This window comes from Pyrgilauda ruficollis, unplaced genomic scaffold, assembly GCF_017590135.1.
Source record: "Pyrgilauda ruficollis isolate IOZ18807 unplaced genomic scaffold, ASM1759013v1 scaffold14, whole genome shotgun sequence".
NCBI classification, from domain to species: Eukaryota; Metazoa; Chordata; class Aves; order Passeriformes; family Passeridae; genus Pyrgilauda; species Pyrgilauda ruficollis.
In genome coordinates, this window is record NW_024512543.1 from 9,546,174 (window position 1) to 9,567,672 (window position 21,499).

Consider the following 21,499-nt stretch of genomic DNA (forward strand, 5'->3'; position numbering starts at 1 on the left):
CATGTGAGCACCATCAGTTTTTTGGAAGAGAGGCAATTTTTCATGACCTGACTGAAATGGCTTCTGCACTGTGCTTCAGTTGTGAAATGAGCAGAAATACAGTTGTTTTAAATGTTTTAGGTAGTTCTTTCATCAGAAAGGGACAGAATGTGTTACAAGATTAGCACCAGTACTGCAGTGTCAGTTATTAGTGGACGTTTCATTCATTACTCAGCCTTTGGCACTATTTAAACTCTTGGTTGTAAAAAAAAAAGGCAACAGAAACTTAAACAAAACCCCCTACAGAACGAAAAAGCAGCTCTTCTTCAGAACTTTATTTTCCACTCAGCAGAGGCTTGAGATCTCTATAGTCCTAATACACGCCAATATGAACAGCCCCTTCTGCTATTGCCATGTTAAAGAGGGGGTGAAAAAGCAAGCTGGGGCAGAGTGAGAAGTATTACGTGTGTGAAAGAATCTGCAGAAGTGAGTACAGATATCGTGTCCTTGATTCAGAACAATAGGGGTACAGTGTATGCTACATTCAGCTTTCTAAGAACCCAAGTCTGTTCCTATCTTCTTGCTCCTCTCAAATGAAGCAACGTTGAGGTTCTGTCTGAGCAGGTTTGGGAGTTCCTCATTCAAAGGAGAGTCCAAATAACACGTATGATTCACAACCAAAAGCCAGGCAGAGTGGTTAAGAAAAGCTAAATTTATATTAAATTATCATCAACCCCTAAAATATTGAACACAGTGGTTAAATAACTCCAGAAAATCCAATGTCTCCAGTGAGTAACGTTAAAACCATTACACAGGAACACACGGAAATCACTGACGTTAGCTCGGGACAGACAGGAGAGAGGTTTGCTTTTTACATAGTAAATCAGTGCTCAAGAGATCATCCTCCAGTAGCCTTTCTACATTCTTAACATCCTAAGTGCAAGGAGGGTCTTCTGCTCCCCAGAATGGGGAACCATGATGCATCCCCAAGGCAGCATCTCACTGGGGCTGTCCCTAGAAAAAAAGACATGAACTTCTGTCCCCCTCACTCGTGGAGGAGGCTGTGTGACATTTTATTGCTCCTTTTCACCATAACCATTTGAAGGGAGCAGAGAGCAGTTATGAATGGTTGTTAGGCTGGAGTGCACAGGGTCTCTCCTAAGAAGCAGCAGAGAATATTGATCAAGGTGGAGATCACAAACACCATAAGTTGTTGAAAAGACTGACTGTGTTTTTCCTTTCCCTTCCACACTTGCAACTTGGACAGCAATTACTAAAACAGGCTGACTTAAGATTAAGTGACAGGTCTGGGCAGATGTTTCCCTTCACCCCTGTCCCACCTCAGGATTTTGGTGCATGGTCACATAAGCTATTGGGAAAAAAAAGAACAACCCATTCCAAAACCCTAAGGAACCCTGCTCTCTTACAGGTCAGAGCCTTCCTCTCCCATCTCCCCACTCCCAGCCCTGATGCCTCTGCCCCTACACATGGTTTCTGCTCAAATTGATTCTTCTGCTTATGCTTGAGCCCTCTGGTGTTGTCCCTGCGTGAAGTGGCTTAGCAGTGTCCATGTCAGTGATATGCACTCCTTTCTCAGTTCCCAGTCAAGTCCACACCTCAATCCAAAAGTGCCTCTGCTCAACAAAATCAATGCTTCCAAGGCTGGAGTCAAACAAATAAATAATTAAATAAAAATCTAATTAAAAAAAAAATAAAAATAAATCCCTCTGGGAATAGGGAAGAGTCCCACATTAACACAGGGAAATCCAAGCCTTAGCTCCAGTTCATTTTCCACAGGAATATACTCCAGTCAGCCCAATGGTGCAGTTAGGGACAGAGTCTCAAGCCACCTAGCCAGGTCAAAGCTGCAACCTTCCCCCATCTATCCCAAAGCTACCTCTACTGTGAAAAGTACAGGCAAACTACTGGCAACTGTTGTGTTCTTCAGGGGTAGCAGGCCTGTTAGCATATAAATAAGGTTCGAGCAGTGTAGGATGATTCTCCTTTTTAATCATCTGAAAAAAAATATTGCATGGGAGATGTACCCTCCCCCTACCTCTGAACCATACCCCAGTGTATGTTTTGCTCTCTTTACACCATGGATGGGAATGTACTTGACCTCCTTCCACACGATAAAAGAGGTTACAAAGTTTGCAGTGAGAAATTCTTTTCAGGGAAGTTCTGCTTCCAAGGATCTGGCTCAATGCTTAATATTTTACCATGCGATTTGAGGGGTTAATATACGTTTTGTTTTTGAACAAGTGTCAAGCATTATTTTCTCTTTTTTCTTTTTGAACAAACAGATGACAAAAGAGTATGAAAAGGTGGCAATAGTCCTTGGGAGCATGCAGGACCCAGCTCCAAATGATGCTGGGTTTTGGCTGCAAGGGTAGGATGACATTCCCTAAAGGGTAAGAGTCTCGGAGGCCAGAGAACTAAAGCTCATGCAGCTGATGGGAAAAATTATTTTGGCAAGGAGAGCTATTTAGTGGTAACAGAAGAACTTAAAGTGCAATTCTGATAAACAACTACTTAGAATGGCCCTTGCAGCTCCTGATTATTGTCTCCCATTCTAGGTCAAATGGGCTCAGCCTAGTAATAAAGCAGTTCCTAACTGTCAGCACTGAGCATTCTCCTGGGAAAGACTCGACCTAGGAATTTTCTCTTTTCCCTTATTATGGTAATCAAAGGTCCTAAAGGCCAAAAGAATTGGGACCTTGCAGAACTGGGACTAGTGGGGACCTAGCAAATTTTCTTTTTCTTTTTTTATATATCAGTTATGCAAAGATCAGTAAAATTTAGGTCTTACTGAGATCCATTTTCCCCCATTAGCTCTGTAGAGCTAAGTAAAATATCAATTTCTTCTTGTCTGAAGTTCAGCACTCAGACTCTAGTACCCACAGGGAACAGTTGTGAAAGGGGCATTTGCTGACTCTTGTTTTTCCAGAGTAGAAACGTGTTTTAACAGGAAAGGGGAGAACAGGAGCAGTGTCCACTGCCAGCAACAGACACAGTGCTCCAATCTGAGCATTCCTTAAAGTTTTTAGTAGCAGATATGAAAGTAAGCAGTGATGCTCTCATGAAGTGAGTCTTGGCAACTGTGGTTATCCTCTTTATGTCTTTACAAGGTGACCTGATGCTGTGTCAATGTCCTCTTGAGCCCCAAAGTATATCCCATCTATACCAAGACCTCTCTCATGTCAGAGACCCCTCAACACAAAGCCTCAAAGAGTGCTGCTAGTGCTGGAATGACCAGGGGTACTTCTGTGACCACGAGCCAGCAATGAGGCAGCTCTGCTCTCTTCATGGGCATTGACCGTGAGCTGGATGACACAGGACTTGCAGGTTGCCAGGGAACAGACACTCTGAACCAGATTCAGGCCAGACGAGTCACTGCGAAAGTTAACGTGGCAACTTCCAGGAAAAGGGAACATATAAATAAACCACAGACAGTGAAAATGAGTCAAAAGGGTCTCTGGGTTCCAACCAACCCACCCATCCTCCTTCTCCAAACACAACAACACAGCTGCCCAAGCTCCATGCTGAAAGGCAGTCCCAGTCTCAGGCCCCTTGCAAGAGAGGCTGGTCTCTGTGCCCTTCCTTGCCAGGCAGGCAGAGTCCTGTGGTTTTTGTGCGAGCAGAGGGTAGGGAGGGTACAACAGTTTCCAAAGTCACGTGTACTTTAGACCTCGCTCTCTGTGGAGGGCTTGCGTTGGTGTTTCCAGCCTGTATCTGGGAGTGAGCCCCGCCGCTCAGGAGTGGCTGCTGCTGTGTTAACACTGCTGCATTCAGACTGTTCTTCCTGCAGCAGCTGCTCAGTTTCAGTGTCATCCAGTGAACCAGAACTAGCCTGGATAGAGACCGTATCCGTCTTCATGCAGACGTGGTCCCGGAGGATCCCTCCACGGGAGCTCCGAATCTGCTTAAGGTCATCCCATTCAGAATCATCACTGGATAAAAGGCATATTCCCTCCACAATCTTGATCTTCTCCTTAGTGTAGCTGTGGTCAGGACCAGTCTAGGGAGAAGACAGATGAATGAAAAAATAGGTCTATGGAAAAATATGGCAAAGAGCAATGCAGAGCTGGAATGAAGACAAGGAAGCAGACAAAGAGCTGGACCTCCATGTAAACAGACACTGGCTTTAACTGCCACAATGACAGAGCCCATTTTAAGCTTCCTTTAGTTCTTTCGGAACCACCCCCAGACGAGCCCTCCCTGCAAGGGCTCTCATTCCAAACTCTATGATTCTTCAGTCGTGGAAGCAGAATGACAATGAGGCTGCTCTTCTCATTCAACTATACATATTCCCTGACAGAAGAGAGTAAGAACACAGCCTAAAAAGGAAGGAAAAAAGCCCCACCAAACAAAATGGGAAGCAGAAACAAACAGAAAACATGGTAAAAGTAGGCAGAAGATCAATTCTAGGTTTGCAAATCTTTACATCTGAGTCATTCTAGATTCACCTCTCAGCAAAGCACAGCTGGAATACCACTGTTGAGTCCAAGTCTCACAGCAGCACAGGGGAAGGATATTATAGGGAAACAACGAAAATGATCAGAGGCAATAGGGACCACACTGAGATTAAAATAGTGAAATCTAACTTGGCTCACTAGGAAATAAGGAGCACCTGATCTACCCCTGAGGAGAAAGTGGAGGCAGTGGGGAAATATACATCTGTGTATATCAAGGAGCATTGGAATTAAGAAAAAAGCAGAAAGGATTTGGATTCCCAGATAAATAATACTGGCTTATCCTTAATAGATAGGGCTAAAATGGCTTGATGATTTGGGGAATCTATTGGATAGTACCTGTTGTGATGAACTCTCTGTGTGTGGAGACACAAGTCTTGACTCTATTTCAGAAGGTTAACTTATTATGCTATATATTATATTAAAATGCAACACTAAAACTATACTAAAAGAACAGAGAGGAAAGAAATATCAGGAAGCTACAAAGAACAAGAATAGAATAGAATGCATAACAAAATCCTGTGTCTGCTCACAGCCTTGGCACAGGTGGCTGTGATTGGTCATCAATTGAAAACAATCCACATGGACCAATGGAAGATGCACCTGTTGCATTCCACAGCAGCAGATAGTTATTGTTTACATTTCTTTCCTGAGGCTCCTAGCTCCTCTGGAGGGGAAAAATCCTAGGAAAGGATTTTTAATAAAATATAGCTACAAGTACCTTTGAAAAACAGTAAGGGAAAACTCTTCCCTTTGTAAGTCTGCGATCCCTGCCAGACGAACCAAGCGATCTAACAGATAATCACAAATAGTCCTAACATAAATTGTCTTTTTAAAATATCAGTGAGTATGAGTAGCCAAAGCCCAGACCAAAAAATCTGCCATAGAAAATAACTTATATGTTCCTGACAGACAGTAGAGCTAGTTTAAGGACATAAAAGCAGAGGAGGAGACCAAGAAAGAGCAATTAGTATGGACAGCGCTTGAGCCACACAGCAGAGCTTGAGTGAGGGAGGCAAGATCAAACACACAGAGTAGTGATACCTGATGTGAGGATGTGGACGGAAATCAGAAGAGGGAAGATGAGAAGCTATCTGAGTGATAAGAAAGCTTCTGAGGAGAAAAGAGAGGAGAAACTAAGTGCTGCAAGATATATTAAACTCTCTCCATCATGCGGCACAAAGTACGGACCTCTGAAGGGTCTTTAAAATGCTCTATTTAATAAGGCCTCTATTTTTTTCCCCTATCCCTCCCCTTTCAGGCCATGCACAGCCAGGAGCCACTTTCTTGTTACCAAACCCCTTCTGGCTGCCTGGTTCCCCTGGTGACTGTCCAAAGCAGCCTTGGTGCAACAGTCACTAACCAGGACCTGTATCCAAGGAAGACAATTTCAATTGGCTCGTGCACTTTTGAGGGCCATCACTCAATGCAAATGAAATACAAGACACTGTGGGAGTGGGTAAGAAGCAGAGAACTAGAGACAGGTCAAATTCACTACAGCTCACTGGGGAAGAAGTGCTGCTGGCTGATGTCCATAGCAGTCTGAACAATTCAATGAAGCTGTCCTTCTGTGTCCTAAAAGTCAATGCTCACAAGTTGGAATCCTTCCACATAGTGAGGCCTGTAATACTCAACAGCAGCTTGAGCTGAGCTCCCATGTCCTTAGTAGCAGTTCTTACCTCTTTCTTGTAGCACAGCTGGTTGTACATGGTTGGTTTGGGAATGGATTCAATCTTCACCTCCTGGGTAGATGTCCGATATGAAGGATTACTGTAGGTTAGGTTCCCCAAGCCAGGCTCCGTAAACTTGGACTTATTATGCCTAGAGGGAGAGAGCTGTCAGAAAAGTCACAGGAACCCCCTGCCAGGATCCAAATGCTCCTGAATGCTCAGCAAGTGGATGGCTTCAGCCATCTCCACTGTCCCTCAAAGACAGAATCCTGGCTTCACCTGGCTCTTCAGGAATGAGTCCATTTACTAGCTACCACTACAGCAAGGCACTGCCATGTAATCACAAAGGCTGTCATGGCAGTAACTGGTGAAGTTATCTGTCAGAAAGCACATGAGCTCACATATTTACTGAGATACGAATTATCTCACATTCCTGTCCATAACTCATAAGCTCTCTGCAGAAAATTTAGCCAATAAGCTTTCAAATAGTAGAACTGCAGACCAACACTTTAGAGGCACAGGACTCAAACCTTGCAAATAAAATCATCAAGCACTCTTTCCAATGGAGGAAAGAAGGACTGTAAAGGACAATAAAGAAAGATTTAGTGCTTTCAGAGACCTTCTCCTACAACTCAAGAGTTTACAATTGGCCAGGAGAGAGAAAAAAGATCACTTACCTATATATAATTAAAGCAGCAATAAGCAGCAAAATAAACAAGATGCTGAGAAGACCTCCAATAATGTAGCTGACATGCAGTCCTTCTCCTGAAAGTGAATACCAAGAGTAACTCATTTTATATTTCACTGGATAATACTGACCTTGGTGTAATGCCTGATGCTGGGGCTTTACCCATACAGAAGTATGTAAACTAAAATGTCAACACATTAAGGTTTAGCAGAGGGTTTTGTTTGGCTTCATAGGAAACAAACATATGGTCAACTTTCCTCCCACCCAGGCCCCAGCAAACCAAGCAGTGTGAAGATCTTGGTAATGGGGTTGTAATGGTGGAGTTAGACCCCCCTTGCTGACAGGTTACTCCTTCATTGGGAAGCAATTACTACAGTCAACCATCTTCAACTAAACACAAAGGGGACAGAGAAATAAGAGTACTCTTAATGGGAAGAGCCCAGTGGATGAGGTATAGGATGAAAGAAAAGACAACTATTCTTCAGACCAAAGAGTCACTTGGTAAAGTCCCCATCTAGGTTAATGAATGCCTATAGAGGCATTTTGCTCTACTCAGAGAGCATTTGAGTAATTCAAGTCTTAGTTTCAGAAATTTCAGTTTCAGACACTATGGATTGGAATGCCCTCAGCACATCTGGAGGAACAACCCTGGTGGAGAAGAGTTAAAGAAAAGCAACTCACCCATGGTGGCCAACACTGCCTCATTGGCACGAGTACACAAGCCTTGCCTGGCATCTTTGTCAGAGCAGCTGAAAGACAGAAGGACATTTCAGTTATTTACTGAAAGTAGAATCAACAGTAATAAAGGTATCAAAAAACAGGATGGAATGGGCTAGCACTGAAAACCCTTCCTTTTCCAGTTAAAAACCACAGATCTTCCTTTTTCTTCTTCTGTATTCTGCACCCCGAGAAAAGATAACTATACATACATATATATAGGGGGTGTGCATGGATAGATCATTACCGGTCTGCAGTATCTTGATATCCAATTCATTCTAGATTTGCCTCTCAGGTACACAAGTGTACTCATATCTTTCAGGAAACAAATTTCAGCATCAGTGCTGAAGCAAAAATCAAAATGTCTCAGAGTCAGCATGAAGACATTTCCATCCAAGAAATCATACTCAGCTGAGTGCAAGTTTTGCTCTGTAAATAACTCAACCATATACTATGGAGCTACTCTTTTGCTGAGCTGTATAAATACCAGGCTGTAGGGAGTTAGCAGAAAAGAGTCTCTTAACTACCCGCATTGTAAATTAAATGTTAGAGCTGCAAAGATTCTGTTCTGCCCCAAGCAAGCTATCCCCTTCCCAGGGCAGAACCATTTTCTCAGCTGCGTGGGTCTAGTCTGAGATGTTTCAGTGAATTGAAGCAACAGACTCCTCTGTCCTCCTTTCAGAAATAAGTTCTCAAAATTAGGAGACTCAAAAATCAATCAAATGAATGATACATGAGCTAAAGGCAGATTTAAACACTTCAGTACAGTCAGACTACACACACATTTCAACAAAACGGACACAAAGGATCTCCACCTGTTTCTTGCCATCTCAACAATGGCTCTTTGCCATCTCAACTGCATCTTTGTCGTAATAGTTTCATTCATTAAGAATGTGAAATCTGGAGCTGGAATATCCTCTTTTGGCTAGGGATAAGTATATTCAGATTATTGTAACCAGAGGGGGCTTGCATGTGGAACCTTGCAAAAGCTGGGGCTTTCACACCCCAAGAGAACAAGAACACTTGTTCTCTTGTTCCAAGAGAACAAGAACACTTACTTTCCTTCCACTGTTTCCAGAGATGTGAGAGGTTTGGTTGTTGAAGTACCTAGTCTGCCAGGTGGTGTTTGACTCCTCTCACTTACACTGGTTGGTTCCGGACCAGGAGGCACCACACCAGGAACTAGAACAACAGAGAAAAATAAGTAGGACTCCAACTTTGTGGGGCAGATAAACAAGTGTGATAGGCTTGTCTAGGCCATTTCCAAAACTCTTTATATCTTATATGAGCAGCCTTCCCATCTCAAGCCCAGGCTGTCAGCAGAAAGGACAAGAAGGCTCTATCACTCACAACCACTGGCCTCGGTTCCAATACATGACTGTGTAAGATCTATACACTGGACAGCCTCAGCTGCTCTGGTTGCCACTGCATAAGCAGTAGCAGTGGCTCACTTACGGAAGCTACTGCCCAAGTGACACTCAGTAAACTCACTTGTAGAACAGGGCCGCCCATCTGGCTCATCTGGACACGCGCAGACAAAGTCAGAAGCCCTGGCAAAGCAGAGGTGAGTGCAGCCTCCATTGTTCACTCCACAAGCATTACTACCTGGAAGGAACAAAAAATTTTCTAAATATGTTACATCTGAACAAAAAGGGGGCTCAGAACAACAACCTTCTTTGCTGCTCAGCCAGAAATACGTCTTAGAAATCCAGCAAGTTATTATGTTTTTGGCATATGCCCGTCATCTGATTGCTAAGAAAGTAATGACAATAGCCAAACACTGAATTGCATTAGGGCAGTCTTGAAAGGAAGGTACTGGAACTCTTTAGACAGAAGCCCAGACAACACAGTTGCAGAGATAAAAAACCCAAAAACCTCACATTCTTCTGGTTTAACACAATGTTGGGTGAACACCATTAAGATGTGCTTGGCTGAAAAGTCACAGGCAGACAAAGAATGAGCTAAGGGAAGATGAGTTAGTAGTGTGAGCATAAAAAAGAATGTCATCCTTACTTGACATCCACAATAGTGCAGTAGTTCTAGAGTTCTTTTGGTCTCCAATAAGAATTTGCCTGAATCAAGGTCCTTCTATTTACCTGTCTGTCTCTGAGGAGAAACCACAATGATATCCATCAATCCCTCAACATTGGCTAGGACTGTCTCTTTGTTCCGCCCAGAGTATTTGTCCACTCTCTGGATAGATTTCGTTTGCCAGTCAGTCCAGTATATCCATCTGTCCTGCTGCTCAGGGAGACAGCAAAGAAAAATCACAGCCATAATTAGCATATTTAGTCATGTAGACACAGGGTGCCCATGAAAAAACATATCCCAGTGGCAGAAGGCCCAAAACAAAGGCCTTTTCAAACCCTTACCCTCTTACTGTAAAGAAGATGACTGTGTACACCCCGCTGTTCAGACAAACTTCCTTTCTTAGCTCCAGAGAAGATTTAACTACAATCCCCTCAGCCATCTTGGTTTCCTCAGACTGTAACACTTCCCTGTTCCCAAACTCCACTGTACAAACTCATCAATACACCAGGGAGAATGGTGGCAGCAGGAAAACCTTCTCACCTGTGTCAGAGCAAAGGGATGTGACACCTGGCTGACCAACACTTGTCGTAGCTTCCCACTGAGGTCACAACTCTCTATGCGATCAAGGTGAGCATCCACCCAGTATATCCTGAAGGCAAAGGGAAAGAGGTGAGCTTCCATCTATACAACCTCTCTTTACTTTCTAGTCATTTACTGACCAAGATCATGGAATCATAGGATGGATCAGGAAATAAAAGCTATAGAAGAAAGCCTCAAAACACTCCAAAACCAAACCCAAACCCACAGTGCTACTCCAATAAATGAAGCTAAGAGTGCTAAAAAATTCATTACATCCCTTAACCCTATGCAAGTATAGGAAAATCTTTCACTAACCTCCTGGTGTCATAATCCAGAGTCAATCCATTGGGCCATCCTAGGTCAGTGTTAATCAGGATTTTACGTTCAGAGCCATCCAAATTTGCCCGTTCAATTTTAGCAATGTGACCCCAATCTGTCCAGAAGAGATACCTGAAGAGATAAAAGACAAGTGTAAGAAGAGGAGACCATTTCATTTGGCCTAAGGAAAGTTTTAGTTATGAATGAAACTGCCAGATTCTTCAGGTTCAAAAAAGATAATATAGTCTGTAGCCTGCTTCTCACAGCTATCTGCCCAACCTTCAAATTCATTGTCTGCCTGACAAGTGCAAGTCACTCAGAGTCAACCCCTTACTGGTACTTGCAGATTCACATGGCACATGTCTTCTTCCTCCCACAACCTCCTCTTCCAGCCTGCCTCTGTGCAGCCCTTCCCCCTGCCCCACCAGTAACCCCAAACCTACCCCTTCTTGGGAAAGACAGCAATGGCTCGAGGTTCATCCAGGCTGTTATTGATCAGCACTTTCCTGGAGCTTCCATCCAGTCTAGCCACTTCAATGGTATTGCGCCCTGTGTCTGTCCAGTAGAGGTTCCTGGCAACCCAGTCCACTGCCAGGCCATCTGTAGTCTTCAAACCCTGACCAATAACAGTTTCCATGTTGCTGCCATTCAGATCAGCCCGCCTGGATCAAAATCAATGACAAAGGGCAGTGAGGAACAGCTAGTTCCTGGAAAGCTGGATCTCCATCAATCACAGGGCCACTGCATACTAATACCTCCCTAAGACTTTTTGCCCCTGTGTCCAGCAGGTTAAACACACCTTCAGCATGATGCTGTGTAGCAAAGACAAGGTGTTAAGTACTGGTGTAGTGCTCAGTCTCCCCAGTTTACTGGCACACTCAGCACAAGTCACAGGTGACCTGGGCACCGGCCAAGCAGTTGACTGGCACCTACCTGATAACATCAAGAAATACATCTGTGTAGTAAATCTTGCCATCCACACTATCATAGTCCAGAGAAATGACATTGTTCAGCTCAGGGACAGGTATGTGCACATCTGTGTGGTCACTGGTGTCCAGCGAGATACGACGGATGGAAGCACGGCTAGAGAAAAGTAGGTAGGTCTCTGGAGAAGAGTCACATGTCTGCTCATCTCTCTTCAGCTGGATGCCAGTGGGGCAGGCACAGGAGAAGCCAGTGGGATGAGGTAAACAAAGGTGGGAACAGCCACCATTACGAACTCCACATTTATTGAAGCCTTCAGAAACAGGGAAAGTGTAGTTTTAGGATCTCACAGACCAAAGCTTTACTTTAAAGGCTACATACATGCACAACTTGCTAGCAGCTGAGTTCATCCTTACCATCCCAGCCTTGCTGGGAAGCTACAACCCTTTGTACAGAGGCTCTCCTTCTGTAAGACTCATGGTAGGTATGGGCATGATTGGCAAGGAGAACAGGAGGGTCCAGAAGAAGAGGGATCATTAGAAGAAAAATCTTAACCCGCATTCCTTGCTAATCATAGTTTTCCCAGGGAAAACTGCTCCTAAACAGCCAAGTGCTCCCAGATTTATGCAACTGCAGTTTAACTTTATTACTGCTACAAATGGTAATGCTGACAGAAAGATCCAACCCTGCAGGGAAATAGTGTGACAATGTACCAGAGGCCAGGCTGACAAAGAAGCTTCTGTTTCAACTTAGCTGCACACAGTGGCAAGTAAACAAAGGCATCAGAGAAGCCGGCTGGAAGTGCCTGACATATTAGGGTCATATAATTTTTTTTTTTAAATTGTAAAGAACCCAGCATACATTTACTAGGAGGGAATAAGCCCAGGAGGCACTTGCAGGGAATAGGAAGAAGACAATGTGGATACGATGGCTAGACTTTTGGTCAGCTTTAAGTTTTATTGCCAAGTTATACAGTCAAGAGTGATGTTCTGCTGCTAGTAACCACAGGAAAAACAGCAGAGCTTCCTACAGAAGCATGTATTGGGGAAATTCCACCAAAATAAAACCACAGCACAAAGCAACAATTTCCACTGAAAAGCAAGGAGGCAAGATGGGGTGTTACAGGATCCCCAAAGAGTAACAAAGAATTGACTCTGGCACAGAATAGTTGGACAACATGATATATTAAGAGCAACTAAAGCAGCAGAGATTTTGCAGAGCGAAGAGGCAGACAAGAAGATGAAGCCTGCAGTGATTGGGAAATAATACTAGAACTTGAAATAATATTTCAGCAACTGGTTTAAGAAGAATTAGAGTTTTCTGGAGTTATAGAAGGGAAATTGTCCAACGTCAGTACAGTCTGGTGAAGCCTAATATGGCATGACTTGTTCAGTTGTCCTAACAAAGTGGCTCTGCTGTGTGCAAGAATGAGGTTCTCAGTGCAATCCAATGAAGGAAATGGGACAAAGGGGTCAAAAAGCATGCAGTAATCAACACTAGACCTATAGAGCCGGGTAAACAGAGAGAAGTGCAAAAATAGTTAAAGAGGGAAGAAGTGATGCTTTAAAAGAAGGCATCATAAGAAAAGCTGATTTTTGAGAAGTCACTCTATCACTCCTGCTTTACACCAAAGGACTGTTTCCAATGACAGCTTTGAAGGACTCCCCTCGCCACCACTGACACCCACCAACTGGGAAGCAACTTACCCAGGGGCCGTGCCCTGTCAACAGCTTGAATATCCATGAGGCCAGGCAGGTTTGCCCTCACCAAGATGACATTAGCACCAGTGTCCTTGTCAGCCCTGTGAATGCTGCGAGTTTGCCAGTCAGTCCAGTAGATGTAAGAGTCCAGCAAAGTGAGGCCATAGGGATGTTGCACTGGAGACAGCAGGGTGCGGCGGTTCGCGCCATTGAGATCCGCAGCCTCGATCCGCTACAGGAAGAAGTGGAACATCAGCCCATACTCAAAACACTTCTCTTGCTAGCACTTACTGTAGCAAGGAGGAAACAATCTTGGCAAGTGATGTTATTCAGGTTCACCTCTCCCTCCATAGCCCATACTCTCAGAAAAGCTTACATTCCCCTTGCTCTTTCAACAACTTGTTCAAGAGCTTCAAAGCAGCCTCCAAATACCCAATGACAAACAACACTGAAGAACAGAATCAGACCTCTGTGTGTGCATCAGCCCAGAGCAGCTGGGACCCAGCCTTATCCACTGCCAGTCCATTAGGCCAGCCCAAGTTGTTGCTGATCAGCACCACACGTGCAGAGCCATCCATCCCAGAGCGTTCCAGCTTGGCATTCTCACCCCAGTCTGTCCAGTACATATACCTGGAGAGAAGCAAGCAAGTATTATGAAAAAGGAGGTCAGAAGTCCTGTGTTACTCCTAGACAATCTCGTGACAACACTAACCCCATTTCATGGTATAAAGCTATTGCCCGAGGGCTATCCAGGTTCTGCCAGACCAAGACTTTCCTCATGGAGCCATCAAGGTTGCCCACTTCAATCCGGTTTGTTCCTGTATCTGTCCAATATATCTTCCTGCCGATAGCATCCACAGCCAGCCCATCTGTAGTCAACAGACCTGAGAAAATAGCAAAACATTTTGGTCACTGCTTTTTCTCCCTATTTAGTCAGGAATTTCTAGTATTTCTCTTGTCCATCTCGTAGGCAACTGCTTTAGTCTTTCCTTGCCTTTCCACCAAAAATGTATTCTACCAGGGTATCGGAGAATCTCTTTTTTCATACTGCAAAGGACAAAGAGGCTCTCAGATCAAAATCTCCCTCACCTGTAGTGATGATGTCCTCAAATTGTGAGCCATCAAGTGCAGCGCGACTGATTTTCCGCAATGTGCTGTCTGACCAGTAAACCTTTCCTGGATTGAAGAAGAAAGAGAAACTTGAAAAAGCCCAGAACAAAACCAAACCAAACCCCAGCAACCAAACAGCAAAATCCTTAAAAAACAGATCCAGGTGTCCGACTACCTGCTACACTATTCAAACTGGATCTGATTGTACAGGAATAATAACAGCACAATATTATTAAGCTAGAGTGATAAAACACTGCAAATTTTCTTGTTCCAATTCTCCCCAAAATATGTAGGATATTTACACAAGGTCTGACCTCCACACAGGGATGGAGAACACCCAATACCATCAGCTACTAGTAGAGCTCCACCTCTGACTTCTCAAAATGAGACCATCTACCTTACAGTGCAACATGGTTTACACCCACCACAGCATCGGATGTTAACTACACACGAACAACCAGTGCCTGAGCTCTACAGCTGTAAAAGGCCTCAGGAAGAGGAACTTTGTCAAATACAAAGCCCACTCGATATTGCAGGCAGTATTTTTCCATATAGTTTAGGTTCTCTTTTTTCCTGTAAGGATATTCCTTTCCTCGCTGGAAACAAATTATCTGCAGCACATACAAGGAAAATAAAAATCTACCCAAATCCACAGCCTACAGTAAGATCTGTGCCTGGGTCTTTACTCAGACATTTAGATAGGAAGTTACTTGTTGCCTTTCAAACACAGTCAGATACAAAAAGAAGTTCAGACCTTCATGAGGATCCACTCCAATTGCAATGGTGTTCTTCATGGTGACATTGACTGAGACAACAACATCTGCAAAGTAAGGGATATCCAGAGAGACCATCCGGATGTCAGTCCTTCTAGCAAAGATCAGAAAGCTGGTCATTCCTGCAGAGTGGACAATGGACAGATATTAGTGAGGAACAAGTTCAGTCAACTGTAGGCATCATTTATCAAGTATTTTGGTGTTACAACCACTTCAGTGGAAAAGGGAAAGTGTCTCAGACAGATCTTGGCTTAAGGACAGTCTGTGTAAAAAAAGTTCACTTTTTTGAGCATCACTTAATGCTTCTTTACATCCAAGTTGCAAGGCATAACACTCACAGAAGACTTAGTTCTGCTAATATGTGTGGGAAATTGAAATTAGGAGTCACTTTATTCCTGCTAGGGAGGAAAAGTGGATTACCACGGCCTCAAGCCAAATGCCTTCCACCATCCACAGAAGAGGGTCCCACAGAAGGAGTGTTTACAGACCTATTAAAGAATATTATCACCTTGTAGTTTAAGAATTCACCTCAATATTAGGGCAAAAGTATGGGAAAAAATGTGACATTTGGTTTACTTGGCCAACATAATTTCAAGAAGAATGTCCCCTTCATCAATCCATTTATCAGTAAGTTTCTTCATAGTAATTCCCACTCAAATTGAAGGTACAGGCACCAAATGGGTTTTTCAAGGCATAAAGCATTTAAGCACATAAAAGTGAAATTTTTTCTCTAACGAGGCAGAGGCAAAATGTAGCTCTGATACAAAACTGCAATGAGGATTCCACAGAGAACACTCACCAGGGGAGCAGGTCTTGCCATCAGATTGCAGATTGATCCCTGTAGGGCAAGTACAGCTGTAGCCTTTTGGAAGAGGTGCCAAAAGGCACAGGTGACTGCAGCCTCCATTGTTAACTTTGCATGCTGTATGTACTATGGAAAAGAGGATAAAAATCCATGAGCCAGTAGCACTGGCACAAAAAAGGGACGCAGCAGCTATAGAAAAGCATTCTAGAATGCCCTCAAATACCAAGTCAAGAGTTAATTCTCATGCTCTCATACTCCACACAGACACTTAAGACAATGAGGGCTGACAGGTCAGCTCCTTGCAGAAAAGACATGCCACACGGCAGAGCCTGAGCAAGCTCTCAGCTCAGTGGGGCTTCGGTGTGAGCTCTGTACCTGGTGGCCTGTGCCGGTGGAAAACATGAATATCCATAAGATTCTCCAGATTGTCCTGCAGTGTTTCCCGAGACTGCCCAGTTCTCCTATCTGCGCTCTGGATGCTTTTCGCCTGCCAGTCTGTCCAGTAGATTCTCTCACCATAAAGAGTAAGTCCAAAGGGGTGAGGCAGATTGTTCCCAATCAGCACCTGCTCAGATTACCCCCATCACCCAAAGAAAAATATTGTATTATATAAATTAAAATATTTTAAAAATATATATTATATATATATATATATATAAATTATACCTATATTAGTAACCATGAAGTCACTAAGGAGAAGAGGCTTCCCTTGCTCCCTCTCAACATCATAACATACAATTACAGCAAAAGGAGAATGTGATGCAACCTTGGCCCTCAAACTTCCCTCACATACTTTCAAATTGAAAGGGAGTTCTTTCCTCAGTGAAAGCCACTCTGTACTTTGAATTGTACATTTTCCTTTCCATTGAAAAAAGAGGCAGGAACCATCATCACTTGGTGTTCACACTCCCAGACCTGCTCCTCAAAGATGGCTTCCTTACCCTCCTGTTTCTTCCATCCAGACTGGCATACTCGATGGTCTTCATGCCTGCATCTGCCCAGTACAAGCGCTGTGACTCGTAGTCAATGGCCAAGCCATTGGGCCATGTCAGGTTGGAGGAAATGACCACCAAGCGGTTTGAGGCATCCATCCCAGCACGCTCAATTTTTGGGTTAGCTCCCCAGTCAGTCCAGTACATGAACCTAAGAAGAAGCCCAGACAGAAGTGAATGCCCACACTTTTTCACTGCCTGAGAAGCAAGCGAGTCTGGTGCCTTCAGGCCCTAGCAGGGAGAAGCATTAAAGTATTAATGTGCTCATGTCCAGCCTTGGGTTCTTGTAATGTACCTAAGATCACAATCAAATTTACATACCTTCTACTGCTAATGGGCTGGCCTAATTACCATGTGTAGGAGAAAAATTCAAGAAAATAGGTCAAGGTCTAAATTAACTGATTATTTAGCAATGTACACCACTAGCCCTTTACACTTTTGCTGCATTTGTCTTCCAGTAGTCCACTCAAGGAAAGAATAGCACTCTTTCATTCAACACTTCTAAAGCAATGGCTGGTGAGCTTTTTCCTACCCACCCTATCCCCACCTCCAAAAGGTCTGAGAACATCCTTCTAACTGAAAGTCAAGTCAATAAGCAGGAGCTTGAATACAAATTCAACATATATGTGCAACAGAGAAACAGAAAATAACTAGATGGGCACATTCTCAACATTTTTGTACCACATCTTTAGTTTTACATCCTCAGGATAAACAAATGAAAACACCAGCCAGCTCCTGCAAGCTCCACAGCACAACAGGCAATTACCTCTGCTTATCTTGTTCTATTAGCATCTAAAATCACATCTCTAGTTTCAGTCACTAGCAAGTTGTAGAACAATGGCACCAGTAAGAAGGAAAATTGTACAAAACCAAAGAACCAGAAAGTCTTTAGACATGCAAGAATTGTTAAGTCATCCCAGAAGAAAGACTCTCTTACCCTGCAACAGGGTCCACCACAATATCTCTAGGTCTGTCTAGGTTCTCCCATATTAGAACAGTTCTCATGGTCCCATCTGTATTGGACACCTCTATCCGATCTGTTCCTACAAAAGTCAAGAGAAAATAACAGAAATGAAATAGGAATTGCAAGAGCTAAGGCAAAAAAACCTCCATACAACAGTGCATTCTTCCCCTATATCCATCTGTGTTCTTAGCTGGAAGAGAGGTAAGAAATCTGGCTTAAAGTGTCACATTTCATCCTCTCAAGTCACCTCTGTGCCTGTCACTGCTGTGGAGTCCTGTATATAATCTACATCTTACCTAAAACCCCATACCATGAGAGAACAGCTAGAAAAGAATAATCTTCCTTATATCTCTCTTAACTATGACTCTCCAGCAGAGAACATGCTCCAAGTATGACCTGCTGCACCACAAGATACACTGCTGGAAGATACATAAATGCACACAATCACAAGCTCAGCAACAAGACAACAGTGATGACTATTTTTATAGAATTAGTACTGGGGATACTGCAAAGAGAATTAAACTAAGGGTTGTGCCTCAATTCACACTCAGTTAGAAGCACATGACATGAAACTCCATCTTTCTGCTACACAGAAATTAGATAAATTTGGAATGAAACAGACAGAACTACCCAACTGATTTTCAGTTTTCATGACTAATAAGGAAGACAGAAGTCTACATAAAGCAGAGGATCCCAGTACCTGCATCAGTCCAGTATAGTTTGTTGGTGACCCAGTCAATTGCAAGTCCAGCTGGACTTTCCAGGCTGGTGTCCACCACAACCTAAATGAAAACAAAAAGAAAAAATCCTTAGTGAAATTAGACCTTAGGGAGAAAGTACTTGTCCAATGCACTACCCATTCACAAATTATGTTAACTTTCAAAAGGCAAAAACCTGAGCAGAGCAGTGCTGTACAAGAGAGAACATTAAGGACTTTGAAGTCCAAAGAAGGCTTTTATTTGGAGAAACTTCTGGGATTTTTTGCCTGTACAAACTGCAAATCCAAACTTTGAACTCTGTTTGCCTTATTTATAGTACCATCAGCCTAGAAGTGTGAGCAAAAAGCATTCCCAAAGAGCATGACTCTTGTTCCAATTTTAATGTAACAGAGGATTTAATACTTCTTTCTTTCAGATTCTAGGGCTACAACAAAGAAATTGACCACAGCCCACAAATCACCACACTTCATGTTTCCCCATTCAAGGCTCTCCATACACCCAATTGTTTATGAAGTGTCCAGTGATCTCATCAGTTTGTCAGAACTAGGCACACTAATGAACAAAAGATCCACCATGAACTGCAGTGCCTTAAAAAGCCAGTGTATCCCACCGGCTTCAAATCTGATGCTCAAGGAGTCTCCTGGCCAGATGAGCTCCACACACAGTGAACACTGTACCTCCTGGTTTGATCCATCCCATTTTGCTCGGCTGATTGAGTCAGTGCTAACGTCTGTCCAGTAGACATAGTCATCCTTTGAGTCCCAGTCTAGAGCCACAGCACTGCGAACATCAGCAAGGGGGATGACATCATCTGACAGGTCATCTGTGTCAAAGCTGATCCGACGGATGTCCATCCTTCGGGCAAAAAGCAGGAACTTGTCAAGACCTGATCAAAGGTCGAAAGGTCTCCTTTTAATTTCTCTAAGTTCAACAATACAGTGATAGACAGACAATTCCCTGCTATATTCACAACATTAACCACCTACATCATCTCTCACTGGCAGGTCTTTTTTTTTACTGGAAGCAAAATATCACAGGGAGAGGATAGGAAAGAAGGGTCAGAGTGGTTGTGAGCTCTCTCCTGGGGTGTAACCTATGCTGAGGGAACAAGGGCAACCATATTCTTCAAAGGATGGCACAGACATCCCTCTAAATCAAATAGCTATTTTAAAATAGCTCTTGAGAATCTGGGAGATAGTTGGTCAAATTCTTTCATGTAGTTACAAACTAAGAGAAATGTGGCAATGATGAGGACTGAATTTTTTGTTCATCACTTAAACAGCCATTATGGGCATTTCAGAAAAACAACCAGCTGTGCCAGGTAGCATGGTCCTAATAGCAGCCCTGAAATAAGGACCAAGGGTGGAATTTGTCTGCATCCCCATCCATGAAGACTAGTGAGGGCAGTGAGAATACAGAACAGGGAAATGCATCAAAAAGGTGACGCATCCTCTGGCAGGACCCTTAATACTTCTAACTCAGTCTATTCAGCTGCATTTCCTTGGAAGCAAGTACCACTGATGCTTAGTCCCACTGCCAGCCCTCTGCCACCCACTGAACATCTGAGCACATGGTCCCACCTCACTTACTCTGGGCACAGGCATGGCTGCTGGTCTTGCGGAAGCCCGTGGGGCAGGCGCAGGTGTAATCCTTGCTGCTCGGCAGGCAGAGGTGAGTGCAGCCTCCGTTGTTGTCCCCACAACGGTTTCTCCCTGCTCAAGTAGCCAAAGACAAGAGCAACCACACATAAAGCAAAGAGTAAAGGAATGAGGAAAAACACTAGCTAAGGTGTCAAGACCACGTGGATATAACTTCCCAACCCAGAAGTTAACTGAAAATAAGGAAACATGTAAACTAAAGCACTAACTCTATTTTTAGGGCACAATTTTAAAATGAACATTTAACTCAATGCCCTTCGAGAGTAGATAATGGCAATTGAAGAGGAGTAAGGGAGATGTCAGTCATTACAACGTCCACTTATGATTTTTCCCCATCCCAAAACATCTCTTGTGTAAACAAGCCCCAAGTATTTCCTACTGAAAGGCCTCCAGCCCCGGTGTCAGCAGGGGGAGCTGCGGTAACACCCAACTCCGAGGTACCGCCTGAGCGACCTCAACACGAGGGCGAGGGCGGTGGAGCAAGTTCTGCCACAGCCCCGGGCACAGGCACGGGTGTGTCCACCTGCTGGGCTCAGGATGTGGCTCAAATGAGTCTCTACCCGCTCTGCAGTTACCTGCTGGCTGACGCTGGGGATGCAGCGTGTGGATGTCCATAGGGAAGTGGAGTTTGTTGCGGATGATCTCCTGGTTCTTGCCTGTGAATTTGTTGGCACTGTTGATGCTCTTGGTGTGCCAGTCTGTCCAGTACAGACTGTCCTCAAACACAGTGATAGCAAACGGGTGTGGGAGTCCTGCAACAGACATCCAATACAGGAATATGATCACATCTAACATGACTCAGGCTAGCAGGGAGACAAGGAATACTCTTTCCACTGCCCTTAGGCTTCCCCACACTCAAGCTGCTCAAATACACTTCACGCTCATTTAACAGACAATTCCTCTTTGCTGTCCTATAATCAAAGATAGAACATTACGGGGCTGGAATGGACTTTAAAGATCATCTAGCCCCAATCCTCACACCACAGGCAGGGACACCTCCCACTAGACCAGGTTGCTCAAGGCTTTATCCAACCCGGCTTTGAACAGTGCCAGGGCTGGGGCATTCGCAGCCTCTCAGGGCAACCTGTTCCACCACTTCACCATCCTCACAAGTAAAAAATGTCTTCCTAATACGGAACCTGAATTTCCCTTTTTTAATTTGTATCCAGTCCATTTGAGACTCCTTGTCTCAACATTACAGTTCCTGATGAAGAGTCCCTTTCCTGATTCCTGGTAGGTTCCCTTCAGATACTGGAAGGTTGCAATGAGGTCTCCACACAACCTTCTCCTCTCCAGGCTGAACAGCCCCAACTTTCTTTCCAGTCTTTGTAGGGGAGTACACCAATTCCTCTTATCAACTTTGTGGCCCTCCTCTAGACTTTCTCCAACAGTTCCACTTT

General features: G+C 43.9%; 1 protein-coding gene across 1 annotated transcript in view; it reads right to left on the reverse strand.

The window, feature by feature from the left end:
• Nucleotides 1–676: 676 nt before the first annotated feature.
• LRP4 (LDL receptor related protein 4) overlaps nucleotides 677–21,499 on the reverse strand; it is an 88,849-nt gene continuing 68,026 nt past the window's right edge. Inside the window, exons 15-38 of the mRNA XM_041460094.1 lie at nucleotides 20,675–20,851; nucleotides 20,031–20,153; nucleotides 19,119–19,327; nucleotides 18,423–18,504; nucleotides 17,696–17,801; nucleotides 16,708–16,909; nucleotides 16,142–16,331; nucleotides 15,761–15,892; nucleotides 14,943–15,083; nucleotides 14,168–14,254; nucleotides 13,791–13,962; nucleotides 13,546–13,708; nucleotides 13,085–13,310; nucleotides 11,388–11,691; nucleotides 10,898–11,116; nucleotides 10,452–10,586; nucleotides 10,098–10,206; nucleotides 9,623–9,767; nucleotides 9,018–9,131; nucleotides 8,585–8,708; nucleotides 7,491–7,558; nucleotides 6,799–6,886; nucleotides 6,131–6,272; nucleotides 677–3,997 (exon numbers count right to left, since the gene is read on the reverse strand). Coding sequence (XP_041316028.1) covers nucleotides 3,662–3,997; nucleotides 6,131–6,272; nucleotides 6,799–6,886; nucleotides 7,491–7,558; nucleotides 8,585–8,708; nucleotides 9,018–9,131; nucleotides 9,623–9,767; nucleotides 10,098–10,206; nucleotides 10,452–10,586; nucleotides 10,898–11,116; nucleotides 11,388–11,691; nucleotides 13,085–13,310; nucleotides 13,546–13,708; nucleotides 13,791–13,962; nucleotides 14,168–14,254; nucleotides 14,943–15,083; nucleotides 15,761–15,892; nucleotides 16,142–16,331; nucleotides 16,708–16,909; nucleotides 17,696–17,801; nucleotides 18,423–18,504; nucleotides 19,119–19,327; nucleotides 20,031–20,153; nucleotides 20,675–20,851 — 3,794 coding nt within the window. The 3' untranslated portion in view covers nucleotides 677–3,661. The remainder of the gene's footprint in view (nucleotides 3,998–6,130; nucleotides 6,273–6,798; nucleotides 6,887–7,490; nucleotides 7,559–8,584; nucleotides 8,709–9,017; nucleotides 9,132–9,622; nucleotides 9,768–10,097; nucleotides 10,207–10,451; nucleotides 10,587–10,897; nucleotides 11,117–11,387; nucleotides 11,692–13,084; nucleotides 13,311–13,545; nucleotides 13,709–13,790; nucleotides 13,963–14,167; nucleotides 14,255–14,942; nucleotides 15,084–15,760; nucleotides 15,893–16,141; nucleotides 16,332–16,707; nucleotides 16,910–17,695; nucleotides 17,802–18,422; nucleotides 18,505–19,118; nucleotides 19,328–20,030; nucleotides 20,154–20,674; nucleotides 20,852–21,499) is intronic.